The sequence below is a fragment of the Leiobunum rupestre genome, chromosome 2 (assembly GCF_980474605.1).
Source record: "Leiobunum rupestre chromosome 2, qqLeiRupe1.1.hap1, whole genome shotgun sequence".
Classification (NCBI taxonomy): Eukaryota; Metazoa; Arthropoda; class Arachnida; order Opiliones; family Sclerosomatidae; genus Leiobunum; species Leiobunum rupestre.
In genome coordinates, this window is record NC_143385.1 from 48,834,441 (window position 1) to 48,854,165 (window position 19,725).

Genomic DNA, 19,725 nt, shown 5'->3' on the forward strand with positions numbered 1-19,725 from the left:
AAGAAGTAACTAATTGGGGTAATATTGTGATTTAAAATTTTATTTTATTTTATATTTATATTTTAATAATTCACACTGACTTACATATACTTTGGATTTATCGGTTACATTGATTCTATTACACACGTAAATTGTTAAAATCAGTAAAACTTTTGTTTATTTTTTAACACGCTGACCTTCTACTCGCGTGATATTAGAACTTGAATATGGCGCGTGGTAAAATTTTAAATCAAATTAAAACTAACGAACGACTGAAGAAGAGCCTCGGCTCGAAACGTCTTGTATAAAATAAGTTTTATCTTCTAATACCATGCCGTTTTCTCTGAATTAAACATAATTTCTACTAATATTCACCATGGTAAATAATAAGTTTAATATATATAATTTCTACTAATATTCACCATGGTAAATAATAAGTTTAATATACAGGGTCTTTTTTTTTGCTCGGAAAAGTGTTTTTTTTTCAAAAACTATTTATAGTACCGATTTCAAATTTGGAAGGTCAATTCTCTATACCGGGGGACATCAGTTTGAGAAATTTGAGCGTTTTCGGTAATGTTTTTCACCAATTTTGAAAAATTATTTTTCGACCACTAGGTGCGAGATAAAAAATTTCTATTATAAAGTTGTAGGCCGTCATCGAAAACCCTTAAAAATTGTTCACTCGACGAAAAACAATTTATTTATCAGTGAAAATTCGAGCTTGAAAAATTTACAAGTTGGTGAAGCCAAATTACGATTGTTTGAAACGATAATTGAAAAGGGAACAAGTCTAATACAAACGTAGTAGAGTTTTCACACTTGAAAAAATGTACACGTTTGGTTTTTAAATGCAGATATTTTATTCACATAAATTTTTACAAAACATTTTCAATAATATCACCATTGGCTGCAACACAGGTTTGTGCGCGGACAATTAAGTTCTCAAACGCTTTCTCTACCATTTCTGGTGTGACGTCTCGGCAAGCACTGATTATTCGTCTAATGAGTTCCTCCCTAGTTTCAATGGGCGTGGCGTATACCTTTGCTTTAACGAATCCCCAGAGAAAATAATCCAGCGGTGTTAGGTCAGGTGACCTTGCTGGCCAATGCACTGGACCATTTCTCCCTATCCACCTTTCAGGAAACTCGTTGTTGAGGTGCTCAGTTACTTGCCGGGAAAAATGCGGAGGGGCGCCATCTTGCTGAAACCACAACTGACGTCTTTCAGCCAATGGAAGGTCGTCGATTGCGTCACTCAGTTCGTTCTGTAGAAAATGTAAATACCTTTGGCCGTTGAGGTTCGTCGGCAGGAAAAAGGGAACAATCAAACGGTTTCCAACAAGTCCAACCCAAACATTGACCCGTTCAAATTGAACCTGGTGATGATATTCAAAACCCCAATGTGGGTTAATGTCAGACCAAAGATGGCTGTTTTGATGATTAAAGAGCCCATCTCTAGAAAATGACGCTTCGTCGGAGAACAAAACATGGCGCAAAAATTGTCTATCTTCTTGGACAGCATTTAGTAACCAGTTGCTAAATTCATAACGTCTTTGATGGTCTCCGTCAATTAGTCCTTGGTGGAGCGTAGCTCTGTATGGGTGATAGCGATTCTTACGAAGAATTTTCCACACACGATTTGCAGAACAACCCAAATCAGCAGCGGCGTTAGCGCAACTGTGACGAGGATATGCCACAAAGTACGCGAGTACATTGTTCTCGAAGTCTAAATCCGGTTGACCCAATCCGCGAAACCTAGGTTGCAAGTTACCAAATTGATTGAAATCGTGAATTGCTCGTCTTACTGTATTTACAGATGGTGCTCCATTTGGATGTCTTTCTGCGAAGATTTCAGTCACTCTTCTAAGGTTTTGCGCTGCTTCTCCATAGTAAATGGCAACTATCTCGGTACGCTCAGCTACTGAATAACGAGGCATTGTTCGAAATATTATCAAACACTGATAATAATCTCCCAAAGTTTTCCTTTAAATACCCAATGCATGTTTAGGATTGACCTATAGCCTCGTGTTTTTTAAATCCGGTCGTTTTTTTAACCAAAGTTTCAACTGGATTAGGTAATTCGGTTTCAATTATCGTTTCAAACAATCGTAATTTGGCTTCACCAACTTGTAAATTTTTCAAGCTCGAATTTTCACTGATAAATAAATTGTTTTTCGTCGAGTGAACAATTTTTAAGGGTTTTCGATGACGGCCTACAACTTTATAATAGAAATTTTTTATCTCGCACCTAGTGGTCGAAAAATAATTTTTCAAAATTGGTGAAAAACATTACCGAAAACGCTCAAATTTCTCAAACTGATGTCCCCCGGTATAGAGAATTGACCTTCCAAATTTGAAATCGGTACTATAAATAGTTTTTGAAAAAAAACACTTTTCCGAGCAAAAAAAAAGACCCTGTATAAAATAAAGTAGTTGTTTTGTTTTTAAAGAGGTTTGGTTTAAATTTATTTTAATTCTTACGTAACCCATCGTGTCAGGTCAAGAAGTCAGCGATTGGAGTGTTTCAGTCCGCTTTAATTGCCAGTTAATTTAAGCTCTATCTACAAGTGCGTTTTGGTTTTAGTTTTCAACACCTATATGTCTTCAGCCCCAATCTGTGGTGTTAATTTTATTTCCAAACCTAATTTGAATTTGGTGATAAACACGAAATATATGCTGCTTTGCAGCTGCGCTTGTTGGTGGTAGAGATGCTAATTCAAAAATCAACCGCCTACAAAGAAATGGTTAAAAACAACTTCAGTTGGATCCGACGTATGAAGCTGCTCTAGTAACTACCTGAGCTAAGACAGCTTTGATCGTTTTCCTAAATGAAACTTCATCGAAGAGGGCTGGGGCGATTGGTGATAGCTCAAACTGGAGATATTTCTCTAAATTAGCTCCGCGTTTGTAATGCACTGGCTACCGAATAGTTGTTGTGGGTTGACTATTATCTCTTCCCCGTCAAGTCGAATTGTATTTTTCATCGCTCCCAATGGCTTCACCCGATCATTTCTACGGAGTTTGACGAAAGTGATACAAGAGAAGAATCTATAATAAACGGTGAGTGATCTTTTAACCATTCATGCAGTAACTCCACAAAAGTCTTCTATAAGGCCTCGCTTACTAACGCACAAACTGGAGTTGTAAGTACCCATCTTGCAATTGTGCTCTCCGTTAGGCCACGGCCACTTGTTAACCCACCAGATACCTTCATCGCTCTCATCAGAACTTGTTCGATGGTCATGTCAGACCATATTCCCAACCAAGATTTCTTTGAGCGTCTAACGATAATATATCCGTTTGTAGAGAAATTATTATATTATTTCACTGGCATGGTAGTAATTAGGTCAGACATCTGTTGAACATACAGATGACGCGGTTAAGTATGGAAGCATTTTTATAACGCTGCATAAGTGCAAAGACTCCGGTGCGTTCGGCTCTTACAAACAAGTGCATTATATCAACGAGTTCAAAATATAAAAGCCATAATTTAGCTGTTCGACCTGACTTATTTAGATATTCTTTCCGATTTCGGAAAATTTTAGATATTGTTTGTACTTCATAGCACTCTTGTACTTCGTCAATAGTAACTACATTAAACCTTAGTTCGGTGTGGATTCACCTGATATTTTCCCTCAGACTTTCATCTATATCGGGAATAGAGTCGAGCATAACATGTGCAATGGTCTTTTGGGTTAAGAAATGAGCTCTGAGTGTTCTGGAATACGCGTGTCCACTTAGTAAATGTCGTACCGAAGCTTTGGCATAGATTGTCTCCCATAATTCTAATAATCCACTACCAGCCATTATGTAGCCCACAGCTCCCATGAATGACATGAGCGTATGAAAACCTCCAAGCCGAACCACTATTGCTGATAGCTCTTCCGGTAATCCCAAAACCATTTCAGCAGCCTTAATACAAAGTGGCTGATCAAAAGTTACCACGCGAGACTTTTGTTTATGTCTTTGACATTGTTCGAGAGCGAATATAAGCGAAGTGTAGATTGTAGAGAGATTCGTTGGATTTAGATTTACAAATGGTTATATCAAGACTTTGCTTATTTCAAACTCTGTATCATTGCTCGTTGCTATTTGCATATAGCCACTCCATTCCGGGCTGGGACAAAGATGTTTCCAAATGTTTCCAAACATCCAAGTTAGATCAAGGTTTAGAATCTTTTTAACCCTGACCGGTGAGTTTTGTTCGATAATGTCTTTAATAAAAACATTGGTATAAGACCAGAAATATTTGGTTTTTTATACGGCTTGATTTCTATTTTACCGAAGGAACCGACCACGTCAGCTGATATTTTTCATTTTTTCTTGGTACTAACATTTTCATAAGGGTACACATGACGTCTTAACGGAGGACTATGGTGTTACACAATTTTTTTTAATAATAATAATAATAATAATAATAATCAGCTAGGCTAATACCCAAGGCACCACCTCAAGCGACTTTTGAAGCCTTTTAATTCAGGTGGCCGGGTTACAATGCGTAGGAGGGTGGTGGGAAGCCCTCATGCCACGCGAGCCAACAGCTCCCTACACTAACTATTGCCGTTAACCCCAACAAGTTTTTATGGATCGGGAAACCGAAGAGCTCGGGGGAAAACCCCTTAAACCAGTGGGGAGAAAACTTGCAAACTCAACGCAAAAGCAGTACATATTCACGTATTTTGAGAAGCGGACAGGTAGTCGCGAGTCGCGTGACGAAAAGAGGAGTTTCCGATGAACCGTGAATTAAAGAGCTGAAGCGTACTATATTTACAAAGTGTTTTCGAATACCTATGACTTTTACTATCCTCAAAGGGAGTACTAAATTTTACAGGGTTGGCACACTTCAGGGAAAGGTCGGGGAATTTTAAGAATTTGTTAGAATTCAGGGAATTCAATTTTATCTTGACACTTTTTGAAGGTAATTTTACTATAGATCTATGACAAATTCCGTGATTATCAAATTGCTCGTTTGTTTCTAATCCTCTAAACCTTACCTTTAGTTTATCTGAAAACCATATTGTTCACAACGTCTTCTTCGCCAATTTGCAATATTACGAAATGTTGGTTAAAAACGCAACATCGGATGGTATTCTGAAGGAAACTGTTACTAATTTATGAAATCTACCCCTTCCGGAAACGGAGTGTGGAAATTTACAAAATGGTTTTACCTATTGGTAATATCGTTTTAAAGATAATGTGTTTATTGTTTGTCGAAGATTACAAATACTTGGTTGGCGTTTAAAAAGCCCCACGACTATTGAAAATAGAATATACTATCTTAAATACATAAAATTTGTGTACACAAGTGAAATCACAGCTCTCCATTCGGATGGTTAGCAGCGTGAATCTTTCGCCTCAATGAAGCTTGTAGCTCAAGAACGTTATTAATACGTAGTTTTTTTCGACACAGATTTGCGTCCTGAGCTTGATGGTCATCCATCGCCGACTGTATCTGGCTTTTCAGAAATTCGACCAAAGTCTCGTCGCTTTTCGCCACCAATCCCGCGCCACTTCGGACGTCGTTTTGCCAACTTGGGTAAACGATGTCGAAATCTCGCCACAATATTTGTAGGTTTTGCCCCGCGATTTGGTTGAATTGACTGGCGTTGGCGAAATCGTGTTGCAGCTTTTCAATATACTTTCTTACCAAGTGGAAATGAACTCCTATTCGAGGGAGAAAGTATAACCGGCGTTGGGTCCCATCCAGACAATTGGTCAATACTTCGATTCTGTTCAGTACCCACTCAATCAAGTCGAAATTACGAATTATTTCCCGCTGAATTCGTTCCACCGTTGCTAAATTTCGCCGTACGTCTTCGAGATTTTTATCAATTTGTTGGAAATTTTGATTCGCTATTCGCGTGACTTGCTCGGCTATTAGTATTTTTGAAATAAAGAAATAAATTGAAAATTTCGATTTTTTAAAATAGGGACTTGACGACATGACGTCACGCCGTACCTATGGCCATGGCTGTCATGCTGTTGATCTTTTCTATTCCAATTGGAAAACGCACGGGTGACGTGTTATATTGACGCATTCACATATTACCTACAGGGAAATATTCAAAAAGGGTCGAAATCCACCCGAGGTACCTTCCTATTTAAATATGTTTGAGGTAGATGGCGACACTATAAAGTTTATGAAAAATAAACTTTTTTAAAATGTTATTAATTACTAATTATAGTACTTTATTATGTATATAATTTTTGAAATTTAAATTAACAATTACGTTTAACCGTAGTTAACACTCTTCGCCATAGATGGCACCATAATACGATTTTAAACTATCCAATCAGGGAAGATAATTTTGTATTTTAAATCTCTACAAAACCGTTCTCCACTAAAACTGAAAACTTTCAACTAATCGTTGAAAATAAAAATTATGACGTCATGTTGCAATCAGAGCGCCATCTACTAACAAATAACGCCATCACCACGTTACCTCGGATGAATTTTACCCCTTTAAAGTCGTCTTTGCCCGTTATAAATTGTAAATCGATCTATACGTCATGCTGGCAAGCCCCTATATCTCCGTTGTTCTTACCTTTCCTTTTCTTGGACTCGTCCATCTTACGCAGTCGCACGCTGTTTCGCCAAGACTGACTGTTCGTTTATAGTTTTTGACCTACATTTATTCAATTGATCAATATTTGAGTTTAAAAAAATGCCTTTTCAGTTCACACAGAGCCAAGTCGCGTCTTTAATCTACTAGATTTTCATTTGCCAAGTAAACGCAAATCGTTTGTTTAACAAACCAAATCCTGCATTTTATGCACTTCTCGCGTTGGACGCTACGTGGCTCTGCGTAAGCCTAACCATTTTAAACCAAGTGGGATGCCTAGTGTAGTAGCGTAAGACTATCAAGGCCCCCATAAGTTTGAATTGGGCATAAGGTCCCATGTATTCAGCACTAGACAGGCGAGGGATAAATCAAAATTAGGATATACGCTACCTGCATGGCGGATAAAAAGATCCAATCCTCCCAAACCCGCTAACCCCTACCTCTTTTACCCTCTCTCGCCATCCGGTAGCATACATTTGGGGATTTGCGCACAAGTTTCGGTTTTTCACCCCCAGGTGGATTCGTGTAGCCAGTTTGTCCAGTCGTTAGCCTAAAGTTAAATTCCCATTCGTTTCCAACTTAGGGGGCCTTGATAGTCTTATGGTAGTAGTAATAGATGTGGTAGTCGGCAGTGTTTCCGACCTATTGCTTTGTAGTGTATTGATGTTTCTATCTGTAAATCATATGGGAGTTCTCTATGTAAATTGTCTACCCATTATCAATTGTCTTATCGAGTTCTACTTTATCCAAACAATAACCTCAGTAGTAGACTAGAACCTTCTAGGTAAGCCCATTGAGTTGGCGATATAGTACTTCTAGAGCCACAATTTAATCTGCTGTGGTTGGGGTTTTGAGGAACACTTTTTAGAAATGATGTACGAACCGAAACAGTTATCATTAGTTGTAGTGCTCGGATTTCGATTAATTTTTATCCATGAATAAAATAAGCTCGGCGATATTTAAATAATATTTATTCAAATAACCAATAGTGAATAAAAATTATAAAATGTTTAAATAATCGAAAGTGAATAAGCCTTTTATTTAAATAAAACAAACAATTATTTAAATAAATGCCACTTTGGCCTGGAGTAGACGCGGCAACCGACTTATGATAACTGTTTTGGTTCGTCCCTCTTTCCCACAACGTACCCCAAATCCCCAATGGACGAACTACTGAAGGACATTTCTCCGGCTGCTTTTCACTTCACGCTAGCGTTCCGTAGCCGCCCACATGGGGTTAGTTGGTGTCACCAACTTGGTGATTTCCTCACCAAGGTGCGTTTAATAAATTTAATTTATTTGATCAAATCTTGAAATTTTTTTATCAATGTGATCAAAATGAGTTAAAGTAAATCAGAATGAGTTAAAGTAAATCAGAATGAGTTCAAATGAAAAAATATGCCTGTAATTGGCTAAATATTCTAAAATTTTTGTAAATAAAATTATATATTTAAAAAAATTATAAAATTTGAAAAACTTTATTATCTTGATTAAAACGAGGGTAAGACACTCTGTGAACTCGGTGTACACTGCCGCACCTTTAACAGTGCTAAATGGAACTCGCGAACTCTTGAAAATATGTACCTTTAACAGTGCTAAATGCACGAACTCGGTGTACAGATTATCTGAGACTGTCTTACCCCTTGGATTAAAATTGATCAAAAAGTTAAAATGGTTAAAAATTAGAAAAATCTAAAATATTAGAGAAAATATAATTTTGGGTAAAATATTTATGAATTTAATATATCTGATCAAATCATAAATTTGATCATAATGAGTAAAATTTATTCAAAATGTTATATAATGAGAAAATAGAAAAGGAAAGGATTTAAACTAGTTTTTAAAATTTTGATCAAAATTGATCATAGGAGGTTTGGCTCAAGGGGGGCCCATTAATAGAACGAGTTTTGAAGATTTTTCCGAAACGGCTCGGAGAGAGAGAGAGAGAGAGAGACGTGACGTCTTAAGTGGGAGACTCACGTTTTTTGGGTAGCCTATTTCTATATGTGCGTGTCAGTCAGAAACTAAAATAATCAGGTAGTGGCTCAAGGAGTACCAATTATTATTTTTAAAATTATTATTATTTAATATTTATTATAATAATAATAATAATAATCAGCTAGGCTAATACACAAGGTACCACCTTAGGCCTAAGTCATCAATCGACTTTTGAAGCCTTTTAATTCAGGAGGCCGGGTTACAATGCGTAGGAGGGTGGTGGCAGCCCCAACATGCCACGCGAGCCAACAGCTCCCTACACTAACTATTACCGTTAACCTCAACAAGTTTTTATGGAAAGGGAAACCGAAGACCTCGGGGAAAACCCCTTAAAACAGTGGGTAAAGAGCTTGCAAACTCAAAACAGAAGGAGTTATATAATAACGGATATATTATAAACCCAATAAATAATATGTAATTAATTAATGTAATAAAGTTATTCCTATATGATGACGTATGTAATGATTTAATATATCTTAAATTATCAAAAAATTTATTAAAATCACCTCAGGTTTATAGATTGTAGATAATTAGTTTCAAATTTATTATGGCTTTTCAAAAACTAAAAGAGTTTAAAACATTTTATTTAAAAATAAACTAGATAAACTTAACTCCAAATCAATGTACATATTCATAAGACATAAACCGATATAACTACATTAATTAACTACTAACTCATTAATTTTAAAAATGCTTTGGACTTAATTTTATCAATTTCATAAACAAAGACATTACATACGCTTTTAAAAGCTTAATCAGTACTTATACCATCTTGCCATTATTCACAAAAAGGAGAGAACAACGCGGCACCCATGCTGCAGCTAAGCCTTTCCCCGCTTCTTTGGTGTTGTAGCCACGTTTTGTAATTTTTTTCGACGAACCTTGGCCGCGAGAGAGGGAGGACTGAGAGCGCGAAACTTCATCAATCGGGGCGAAACGTGTCTCTACCCCCCAATTCTAAAAACAGGCTTTTGCTGATTTGAGAGACGCGGGAATGTTCCAACCTAAAAGTGTCATTTTTCTCGACGAACCTTGGCCGCGAGAGAGGGAGGACCGAGAGCGCGAAACTTCATCAATCGGGGCGAAACGGGTCTCTACCCCCCAATTCTAAAAACAGGCTTTTGCTGATTTGAGAGACGCGGGAATGTTCCAACCTAAAAGTGTCATTTTTCTCGACGAACCCTCGCCGCGAGAGAGAGAGGACCGAGAGCGCGAAACTTCATCAATCGGGGCGAAACGGGTCTCTACCCCCCAATTCTAAAAACAGGCTTTTGCTGATTTGAGAGAGGCCCTCAAGGGGTCGGAGTGTGCAATAACTGGTGGCTTTACCGGGGAGTCGGGGTCCGGTTCTTGTAACCCGTGAGGGCGGTGGCGCACTGGGAGATGTTAGCTCCGTCCAAAGGGTCCTATCTCCAACCTCCGACTTCGGTCAGGTGTGGGCTGGATACTGGGCTTCGGCCCAGGCTAATGGAGAGGGGCCGGGCAAACTGGCCGCCTCGGCGGATTGAGTTGCCTGCTGTGCGGCTGCGGGCCTCCGTATGAGGGCACGGCGGACCCATCTCCCGGCCTTTTGGGTCACACCGGGATCTCCGGTGCCAGCTGTGCCGGGTTATGCGGGCTGCTGTGTGCCTGCCGTTCCCCTTTAGGCGCTCTCTCCAAAGGGCTTGGCTCCCTGCCTCTATAGGTGGGGTGTCGGCCGGAGTTGCTAGAGCATCCGTTCTCTATCCCACTGCTGTGTGCGAAGTGGCGGGCTGGTTGTCCCATTGTTGCACCTTCTGCTGGGTTGAGCGGCTTGCGTCGAGGGTGCGACCATCAGTAGTAGGGTTCTACTACCCATGCTGGTTTTGTCACCTGTCCGGGCTTGTGGACGCTGGCGTAGGGCATTCTGATGATAGGCCTCCGGTGGTGTGGTTTCTTGATTTTACCGGTACACCGGGCTATAAATTCTGACAATATGCTGATTTGAGAGACGCGGGAATGTTCCAACCTAAAAGTGTCATTTTTCTCGACGAACCTTGGCCGCGAGAGAGGGAGGACTGAGAGCGCGAAACTTCATCAATCGGGGCGAAACGGGTCTCTACCCCCCAATTCTAAAAACAGGCTTTTGCTGATTTGAGTGACGCGGGAATGTTCCAACCTAAAAGTGTCATTTTTCTCGACGAACCTTGGCCGCGAGAGAGGGAGGACTGAGAGCGCGAAACTTCATCAATCGGGGCGAAACGGGTCTCTACCCCCCAATTCTAAAAACAGGCTTTTGCTGATTTGAGAGAGGCCCTCAAGGGGTCGGAGTGTGCAATAACTGGTGGCTTTACCGGGGAGTCGGGGTCCGGTTCTTGTAACCCGTGAGGGCGGTGGCGCACTGGGAGATGTTAGCTCCGTCCAAAGGGTCCTATCTCCAACCTCCGACTTCGGTCAGGTGTGGGCTGGATACTGGGCTTCGGCCCAGGCTAATGGAGAGGGGCCGGGCAAACTGGCCGCCTCGGCGGATTGAGTTGCCTGCTGTGGGGCTGCGGGCCTCCGTATGAGGGCACGGCGGACCCATCTCCCGGCCTTTTGGGTCACACCGGGATCTCCGGTGCCAGCTGTGCCGGGTTATGCGGGCTGCTGTGTGCCTGCCGTTCCCCTTTAGGCGCTCTCTCCAAAGGGCTTGGCTCCCTGCCTCTATAGGTGGGGTGTCGGCCGGAGTTGCTAGAGCATCCGTTCTCTATCCCACTGCTGTGTGCGAAGTGGCCAGCTGGTTGTCCCATTGTTGCACCTTCTGCTGGGTTGAGCGGCTTGCGTCGAGGGTGCGACCATCAGTAGTAGGGTTCTACTACCCATGCTGGTTTTGTCACCTGTCCGGGCTTGTGGACGCTGGCGTAGGGCATTCTGATGATAGGCCTCCGGTGGTGTGGTTTCTTGATTTTACCGGTACACCGGGCTATAAATTCTGACAATATGCTGATTTGAGAGACGCGGAAATGTTCCAACCTAAAAGTGTCATTTTTCTCGACGAACCTTGGCCGCGAGAGAGGGAGGACTGAGAGCGCGAAACTTCATCAATCGGGGCGAAACGGGTCTCTACCCCCCAATTCTAAAAACAGGCTTTTGCTGATTTGAGTGACGCGGGAATGTTCCAACCTAAAAGTGTCATTTTTCTCGACGAACCTTGGCCGCGAGAGAGGGAGGACTGAGAGCGCGAAACTTCATCAATCGGGGCGAAACGGGTCTCTACCCCCCAATTCTAAAAACAGGCTTTTGCTGATTTGAGAGAGGCCCTCAAGGGGTCGGAGTGTGCAATAACTGGTGGCTTTACCGGGGAGTCGGGGTCCGGTTCTTGTAACCCATGAGGGCGGTGGCGCACTGGGAGATGTTAGCTCCGTCCAAAGGGTCCTATCTCCAACCTCCGACTTCGGTCAGGTGTGGGCTGGATACTGGGCTTCGGCCCAGGCTAATGGAGAGGGGCCGGGCAAACTGGCCGCCTCGGCGGATTGAGTTGCCTGCTGTGGGGCTGCGGGCCTCCGTATGAGGGCACGGCGGACCCATCTCCCGGCCTTTTGGGTCACACCGGGATCTCCGGTGCCAGCTGTGCCGGGTTATGCGGGCTGCTGTGTGCCTGCCGTTCCCCTTTAGGCGCTCTCTCCAAAGGGCTTGGCTCCCTGCCTCTATAGGTGGGGTGTCGGCCGGAGTTGCTAGAGCATCCGTTCTCTATCCCACTGCTGTGTGCGAAGTGGCCAGCTGGTTGTCCCATTGTTGCACCTTCTGCTGGGTTGAGCGGCTTGCGTCGAGGGTGCGACCATCAGTAGTAGGGTTCTACTACCCATGCTGGTTTTGTCACCTGTCCGGGCTTGTGGACGCTGGCGTAGGGCATTCTGATGATAGGCCTCCGGTGGTGTGGTTTCTTGATTTTACCGGTACACCGGGCTATAAATTCTGACAATATGCTGATTTGAGAGACGCGGAAATGTTCCAACCTAAAAGTGTCATTTTTCTCGACGAACCTTGGCCGCGAGAGAGGGAGGACTGAGAGCGCGAAACTTCATCAATCGGGGCGAAACGGGTCTCTACCCCCCAATTCTAAAAACAGGCTTTTGCTGATTTGAGTGACGCGGGAATGTTCCAACCTAAAAGTGTCATTTTTCTCGACGAACCTTGGCCGCGAGAGAGGGAGGACTGAGAGCGCGAAACTTCATCAATCGGGGCGAAACGGGTCTCTACCCCCCAATTCTAAAAACAGGCTTTTGCTGATTTGAGAGAGGCCCTCAAGGGGTCGGAGTGTGCAATAACTGGTGGCTTTACCGGGGAGTCGGGGTCCGGTTCTTGTAACCCATGAGGGCGGTGGCGCACTGGGAGATGTTAGCTCCGTCCAAAGGGTCCTATCTCCAACCTCCGACTTCGGTCAGGTGTGGGCTGGATACTGGGCTTCGGCCCAGGCTAATGGAGAGGGGCCGGGCAAACTGGCCGCCTCGGCGGATTGAGTTGCCTGCTGTGGGGCTGCGGGCCTCCGTATGAGGGCAAGGCGGACCCATCTCCCGGCCTTTTGGGTCACACCGGGATCTCCGGTGCCAGCTGTGCCGGGTTATGCGGGCTGCTGTGTGCCTGCCGTTCCCCTTTAGGCGCTCTCTCCAAAGGGCTTGGCTCCCTGCCTCTATAGGTGGGGTGTCGGCCGGAGTTGCTAGAGCATCCGTTCTCTATCCCACTGCTGTGTGCGAAGTGGCGGGCTGGTTGTCCCATTGTTGCACCTTCTGCTGGGTTGAGCGGCTTGCGTCGAGGGTGCGACCATCAGTAGTAGGGTTCTACTACCCATGCTGGTTTTGTCACCTGTCCGGGCTTGTGGACGCTGGCGTAGGGCATTCTGATGATAGGCCTCCGGTGGTGTGGTTTCTTGATTTTACCGGTACACCGGGCTATAAATTCTGACAATATGCTGATTTGAGAGACGCGGGAATGTTCCAACCTAAAAGTGTCATTTTTCTCGACGAACCTTGGCCGCGAGAGAGGGAGGACTGAGAGCGCGAAACTTCATCAATCGGGGCGAAACGGGTCTCTACCCCCCAATTCTAAAAACAGGCTTTTGCTGATTTGAGTGACGCGGGAATGTTCCAACCTAAAAGTGTCATTTTTCTCGACGAACCTTGGCCGCGAGAGAGGGAGGACTGAGAGCGCGAAACTTCATCAATCGGGGTGAAACGGGTCTCTACCCCCCAATTCTAAAAACAGGCTTTTGCTGATTTGAGAGACGCGGGAATGTTCCAACCTAAAAGTGTCATTTTTCTCGACGAACCTTGGCCGCGAGAGAGAGAGGACCGAGAGCGCGAAACTTCATCAATCGGGGCGAAACGTGTCTCTACCCCCCAATTCTAAAAACAGGCTTTTGCTGATTTGAGTGACGCGGGAATGTTCCAACCTAAAAGTGTCATTTTTCTCGACGAACCTTGGCCGCGAGAGAGGGAGGACTTAGAGCGCGAAACTTCATCAATCGGGGCGAAACGTGTCTCTACCCCACAAATTCTAAAAACAGGCTTTTGCTGATTTGAGAGACGCGGGAATGTTCCAACCTAAAAGTGTCATTTTTCTCGACGAACCTTGGCCGCGAAAGAGGGAGGACCGAGAGCGCGAAACTTCATCAATCGGGGCGAAAAGGGTCTTTACCCCCCAATTCTAAAAACAGGCTTTTGCTGATTTGAGAGACGCGGGAATGTTCCAACCTAAAAGTGTCATTTTTCTCGACGAACCTTGGCCGCGAGAGAGAGAGGACCGAGAGCGCGAAACTTCATCAATCGGGGCGAAACGGGTCTCTACCCCCCAATTCTAAAAACAGGCTTTTGCTGATTTGAGAGACGCGGGAATGTTCCAACCTAAAAGTGTCATTTTTCTCGACGAACCTTGGCCGCGAGAGAGGGAGGACTGAGAGCGCGAAACTTCATCAATCGGGGTGAAACGGGTCTCTACCCCCCAATTCTAAAAACAGGCTTTTGCTGATTTGAGAGACGCGGGAATGTTCCAACCTAAAAGTGTCATTTTTCTCGACGAACCTTGGCCGCGAGAGAGAGAGGACCGAGAGCGCGAAACTTCATCAATCGGGGCGAAACGTGTCTCTACCCCCCAATTCTAAAAACAGGCTTTTGCTGATTTGAGTGACGCGGGAATGTTCCAACCTAAAAGTGTCATTTTTCTCGACGAACCTTGGCCGCGAGAGAGGGAGGACTGAGAGCGCGAAACTTCATCAATCGGGGCGAAACGGGTCTCTACCCCCAAATCCAAAAACAGACTTTTGCTGATTTGAGAGACGCGGGAATGTTCCAACCTAAAAGTGTCATTTTTCTCGACGAACCTTGGCCGCGAGAGAGGGAGGACTTAGAGCGCGAAACTTCATCAATCGGGGCGAAACGTGTCTCTACCCCACAAATTCTAAAAACAGGCTTTTGCTGATTTGAGAGACGCGGGAATGTTCCAACCTAAAAGTGTCATTTTTCTCGACGAACCTTGGCCGCGAAAGAGGGAGGACCGAGAGCGCGAAACTTCATCAATCGGGGCGAAAAGGGTCTCTACCCCCCAATTCTAAAAACAGGCTTTTGCTGATTTGAGTGACGCGGGAATGTTCCAACCTAAAAGTGTCATTTTTCTCGACGAACCTTGGCCGCGAGAGAGGGAGGACTGAGAGCGCGAAACTTCATCAATCGGGGCGAAACGTGTCTCTACCCCCCAATTCTAAAAACAGGCTTTTGCTGATTTGAGTGACGCGGGAATGTTCCAACCTAAAAGTGTCATTTTTCTCGACGAACCTTGGCCGCGAGAGAGGGAGGACTGAGAGCGCGAAACTTCAACAATCGGGGCGAAACGGGTCTCTACCCCCAAATCCAAAAACAGACTTTTGCTGATTTGAGAGACGCGGGAATGTTCCAACCTAAAAGTGTCATTTTTCTCGACGAACCTTGGCCGCGAGAGAGGGAGGACTGAGAGCGCGAAACTTCATCAATCGGGGCGAAACGTGTCTCTACCCCACAAATTCTAAAAACAGGCTTTTGCTGATTTGAGAGACGCGAGAATGTTCCAACCTAAAAGTGTCATTTTTCTCGACGAACCTTGGCCGCGAGAGAGGGAGGACTGAGAGCGCGAAACTTCATCAATCGGGGCGAAACGTGTCTCTACCCCCCAATTCTAAAAACAGGCTTTTGCTGATTTGAGTGACGCGGGAATGTTCCAACCTAAAAGTGTCATTTTTCTCGACGAACCTTGGCCGCGAGAGAGGGAGGACTGAGAGCGCGAAACTTCAACAATCGGGGCGAAACGGGTCTCTACCCCCAAATCCAAAAACAGACTTTTGCTGATTTGAGAGACGCGGGAATGTTCCAACCTAAAAGTGTCATTTTTCTCGACGAACCTTGGCCGCGAGAGAGGGAGGACTGAGAGCGCGAAACTTCATCAATCGGGGCGAAACGTGTCTCTACCCCACAAATTCTAAAAACAGGCTTTTGCTGATTTGAGAGACGCGCGAATGTTCCAACCTAAAAGTGTCATTTTTCTCGACGAACCTTGGCCGCGAGAGAGGGAGGACTGAGAGCGCGAAACTTCATCAATCGGGGCGAAACGTGTCTCTACCCCCCAATTCTAAAAACAGGCTTTTGCTGATTTGAGAGACGCGGGAATTTTCCAACCTAAAAGTGTCATTTTTCTCGACGAACCTTGGCCGCGAGAGAGGGAGGACCGAGAGCGCGAAACTTCATCAATCGGGGCGAAACGGGTCTCTACCCCCAAATCCAAAAACAGGCTTTTGCTGATTTGAGAGACGCGGGAATGTTCCAACCTAAAAGTGTCATTTTTCTCGACGAACCTTGGCCGAGAGAGAGGGAGGACTGAGAGCGCGAAACTTCATCAATCGGGGCGAAACGGGTCTCTACCCCCAAATCCAAAAACAGGCTTTTGCTGATTTGAGAGACGCGGGAATGTTCCAACCTAAAAGTGTCATTTTTCTCGACGAACCTTGGCCGCGAGAGAGGGAGGACTGAGAGCGCGAAACTTCATCAATCAGGGCGAAACGGGTCTCTACCCCCCAATTCTAAAAACAGGCTTTTGCTGATTTGAGAGACGCGGGAATATTCCAACCTAAAAGTGTCATTTTTCTCGACGAACCTTGGCCGCGAGAGAGGGAGGACTGAGAGCGCGAAACTTCATCAATCGGGGCGAAACGGGTCTCTACCCCCAAATCCAAAAACAGGCTTTTGCTGATTTGAGAGACGCGGGAATGTTCCAACCTAAAAGTGTCATTTTTCTCGACGAACCTTGGCCGCGAGAGAGGGAGGACTGAGAGCGCGAAACTTCATCAATCGGGGCGAAACGTGTCTCTACCCCCCAATTCTAAAAACAGGCTTTTGCTGATTTGAGAGACGCGGGAATTTTCCAACCTAAAAGTGTCATTTTTCTCGACGAACCTTGGCCGCGAGAGAGGGAGGACCGAGAGCGCGAAACTTCATCAATCGGGGCGAAACGGGTCTCTACCCCCCAATTCTAAAAACAGGCTTTTGCTGATTTGAGAGACGCGGGAATGTTCCAACCTAAAAGTGTCATTTTTCTCGACGAACCTTGGCCGCGAGAGAGGGAGGACTGAGAGCGCGAAACTTCATCAATCGGGGCGAAACGGGTCTCTACCCCCAAATCCAAAAACAGGCTTTTGCTGATTTGAGAGACGCGGGAATGTTCCAACCTAAAAGTGTCATTTTTCTCGACGAACCTTGGCCGCGAAAGAGGGAGGACTGAGAGCGCGAAACTTCATCAATCGGGGCGAAAAGGGTCTCTACCCCCCAATTCTAAAAACAGGCTTTTGCTGATTTGAGAGACGCGGGAATGTTCCAACCTAAAAGTGTCATTTTTCTCGACGAACCTTGGCCGCGAGAGAGGGAGGACTGAGAGCGCGAAACTTCATCAATCGGGGCGAAACGGGTCTCTACCCCCCAATTCTAAAAACAGGCTTTTGCTGATTTGAGAGACGCGGGAATGTTCCAACCTAAAAGTGTCATTTTTCTCGACGAACCTTGGCCGCGAGAGAGGGAGGACTGAGAGCGCGAAACTTCATCAATCGGGGCGAAACGGGTCTCTACCCCCAAATCCAAAAACAGGCTTTTGATGATTTGAGAGACGCGGGAATGTTCCAACCTAAAAGTGTCATTTTTATCGACGAACCTTGGCCGCGAGAGAGGGAGGACTGAGAGCGCGAAACTTCATCAATCGGGGCGAAACGGGTCTCTACCCCCCAATTCTAAAAACAGGCTTTTGCTGATTTGAGAGACGCGGGAATGTTCCAACCTAAAAGTGTCATTTTTCTCGACGAACCTTGGCCGCGAGAGAGGGAGGACTGAGAGCGCGAAACTTCATCAATCGGGGCGAAACGGGTCTCTACCCCCAAATCCAAAAACAGGCTTTGATGATTTGAGAGACGCGGGAATGTTCCAACCTAAAAGTGTCATTTTTATCGACGAACCTTGGCCGCGAGAGAGGGAGGACTGAGAGCGCGAAACTTCATCAATCGGGGCGAAACGGGTCTCTACCCCCCAATTCTAAAAACAGGCTTTTGCTGATTTGAGAGACGCGGGAATGTTCCAACCTAAAAGTGTCATTTTTCTCGACGAACCTTGGGTTTGGCTTACCTTGTAAAATTTTAGCTCAAATATTTATTTTTGCCTGAATTCAAAAAATTTTGTTACATTTCAATAATATTCAGCAAATTCCAAATATATTTGGTACATTCGTATATAATAATATTAGGGTTAGTTCATATAATATTTAAAAAAAAGATACAAATAATGTTGGTACCATTTGATTTCGATATTTGTCCTATAATTGTATGCTTTTCTTAATTTTCACTAATATTTTTCTATTTTTATTAATTTTTATTCTTTTTGAACTTCCTTATGATCAATTTTGATCAAAACCGGTTTAAATTTGGTAAAATTTGGCCGATTTTATAATTTTTGAAAAACTAAAAAAATTAAGTGTAAAATAAAGTGTGAGAAATTTTTTATTATAGCTCTTTTTATCCATTTCCTTTTCTATTTTCTCATTATATAACATTTTGAATACATTTTACCCAATTTGATCAAATTTATCAAAGTTCATTATGATTTCATCAAATATATTACATTCATAAATAACTTTACCCAAAATTATATTTTCTCTAATATTTTAGATTTTTCTAATTTTTAACCATTTTAACTTTTTGATCAATTTTAATCCAAGGTGTAAGGCAGTCTCAGATATTTAATTGAAAAGTTTTGACAATTTTTGCAAGTTGATAGGTTTTTTGTTGAAATTCTTTTTGTCGTGTATTTACCAACACCAGACTCTGTTTAAAAATAAATTCTAAAGAACAGTTTTTAGTGTTACGCTCTCGTGCTGGGGGCGCCATTCTCGCTAATCAAGCTGGGCCTTCTCTATAACGCGACCTAGAGGAACGTACCTAGCTATACCCTACCAAGTATTGACGGGCGTGGGAAATTAAATAAAAAATTAAATAAGCGTTTGCCGCCAAAAAAAAATACAAAACAACTAGAAATTGCCCAAAATTTACAAAATGACCAAAAATTTACAAAACTTTTAAATAATTTACAAAACTTTTAAATAATTTTATAAACTAGCGGAATATCACGTGGAAATTATTCGGCCTGAAAAACACGTGGTGGGGGCGAACACAAGTCGAAAATAATAACAACAACAAGTCGCCCCAGCGTCAATATTAGTTTCACATCGACGCAAAGTATCAAAGGTTAAATAGCTAAGCTACCTTCGAAGTCTTACGACGTACAATAATAATCCAACATAATTAATTTACAACGTCGAAAAATATTCCGATTATAACATATCCAAAGAAATTATCTAATTCAAACATCCCGCCAATTATAATCCTATTCTGGTGTCGTCGCTTTCCACGATGCCGACGCTGACAAACAAACAATACTTAACGACATTCCGTCCATAGCAATATAAATTGTCTAATTCAAACATCCCGCCACCCGCCAATTTTAATCCTATTCTAGCATATCGAAAGAAATTGTCTAATTCAAACTTCCCGCCAATTATAATCCTATTCTGGTGTCGTCGCTTTCCACGATGCCGACGCTGACAAACAAACAATACTTAACGACATTCCGTCCATAGCAATATAAATTGTCTAATTCAAACATCCCGCCACCCGCCAATTTTAATCCTA

The 19,725-nt window shown here is 43.5% G+C and overlaps 1 protein-coding gene across 1 annotated transcript in view; it reads right to left on the minus strand.

The window, feature by feature from the left end:
• Positions 1-5,236: 5,236 nt before the first annotated feature.
• Positions 5,237-19,725, minus strand: part of LOC149957745 (uncharacterized) — a 34,576-nt gene continuing 20,087 nt past the window's right edge. Inside the window, exons 2-3 of the mRNA XM_090164885.1 lie at positions 6,528-6,608; positions 5,237-5,856 (exon numbers count right to left, since the gene is read on the minus strand). Of these exons, the coding sequence (XP_090021011.1) occupies positions 5,294-5,856; positions 6,528-6,552 (588 nt within the window). The 5' untranslated portion in view covers positions 6,553-6,608 and the 3' untranslated portion in view covers positions 5,237-5,293. The remainder of the gene's footprint in view (positions 5,857-6,527; positions 6,609-19,725) is intronic.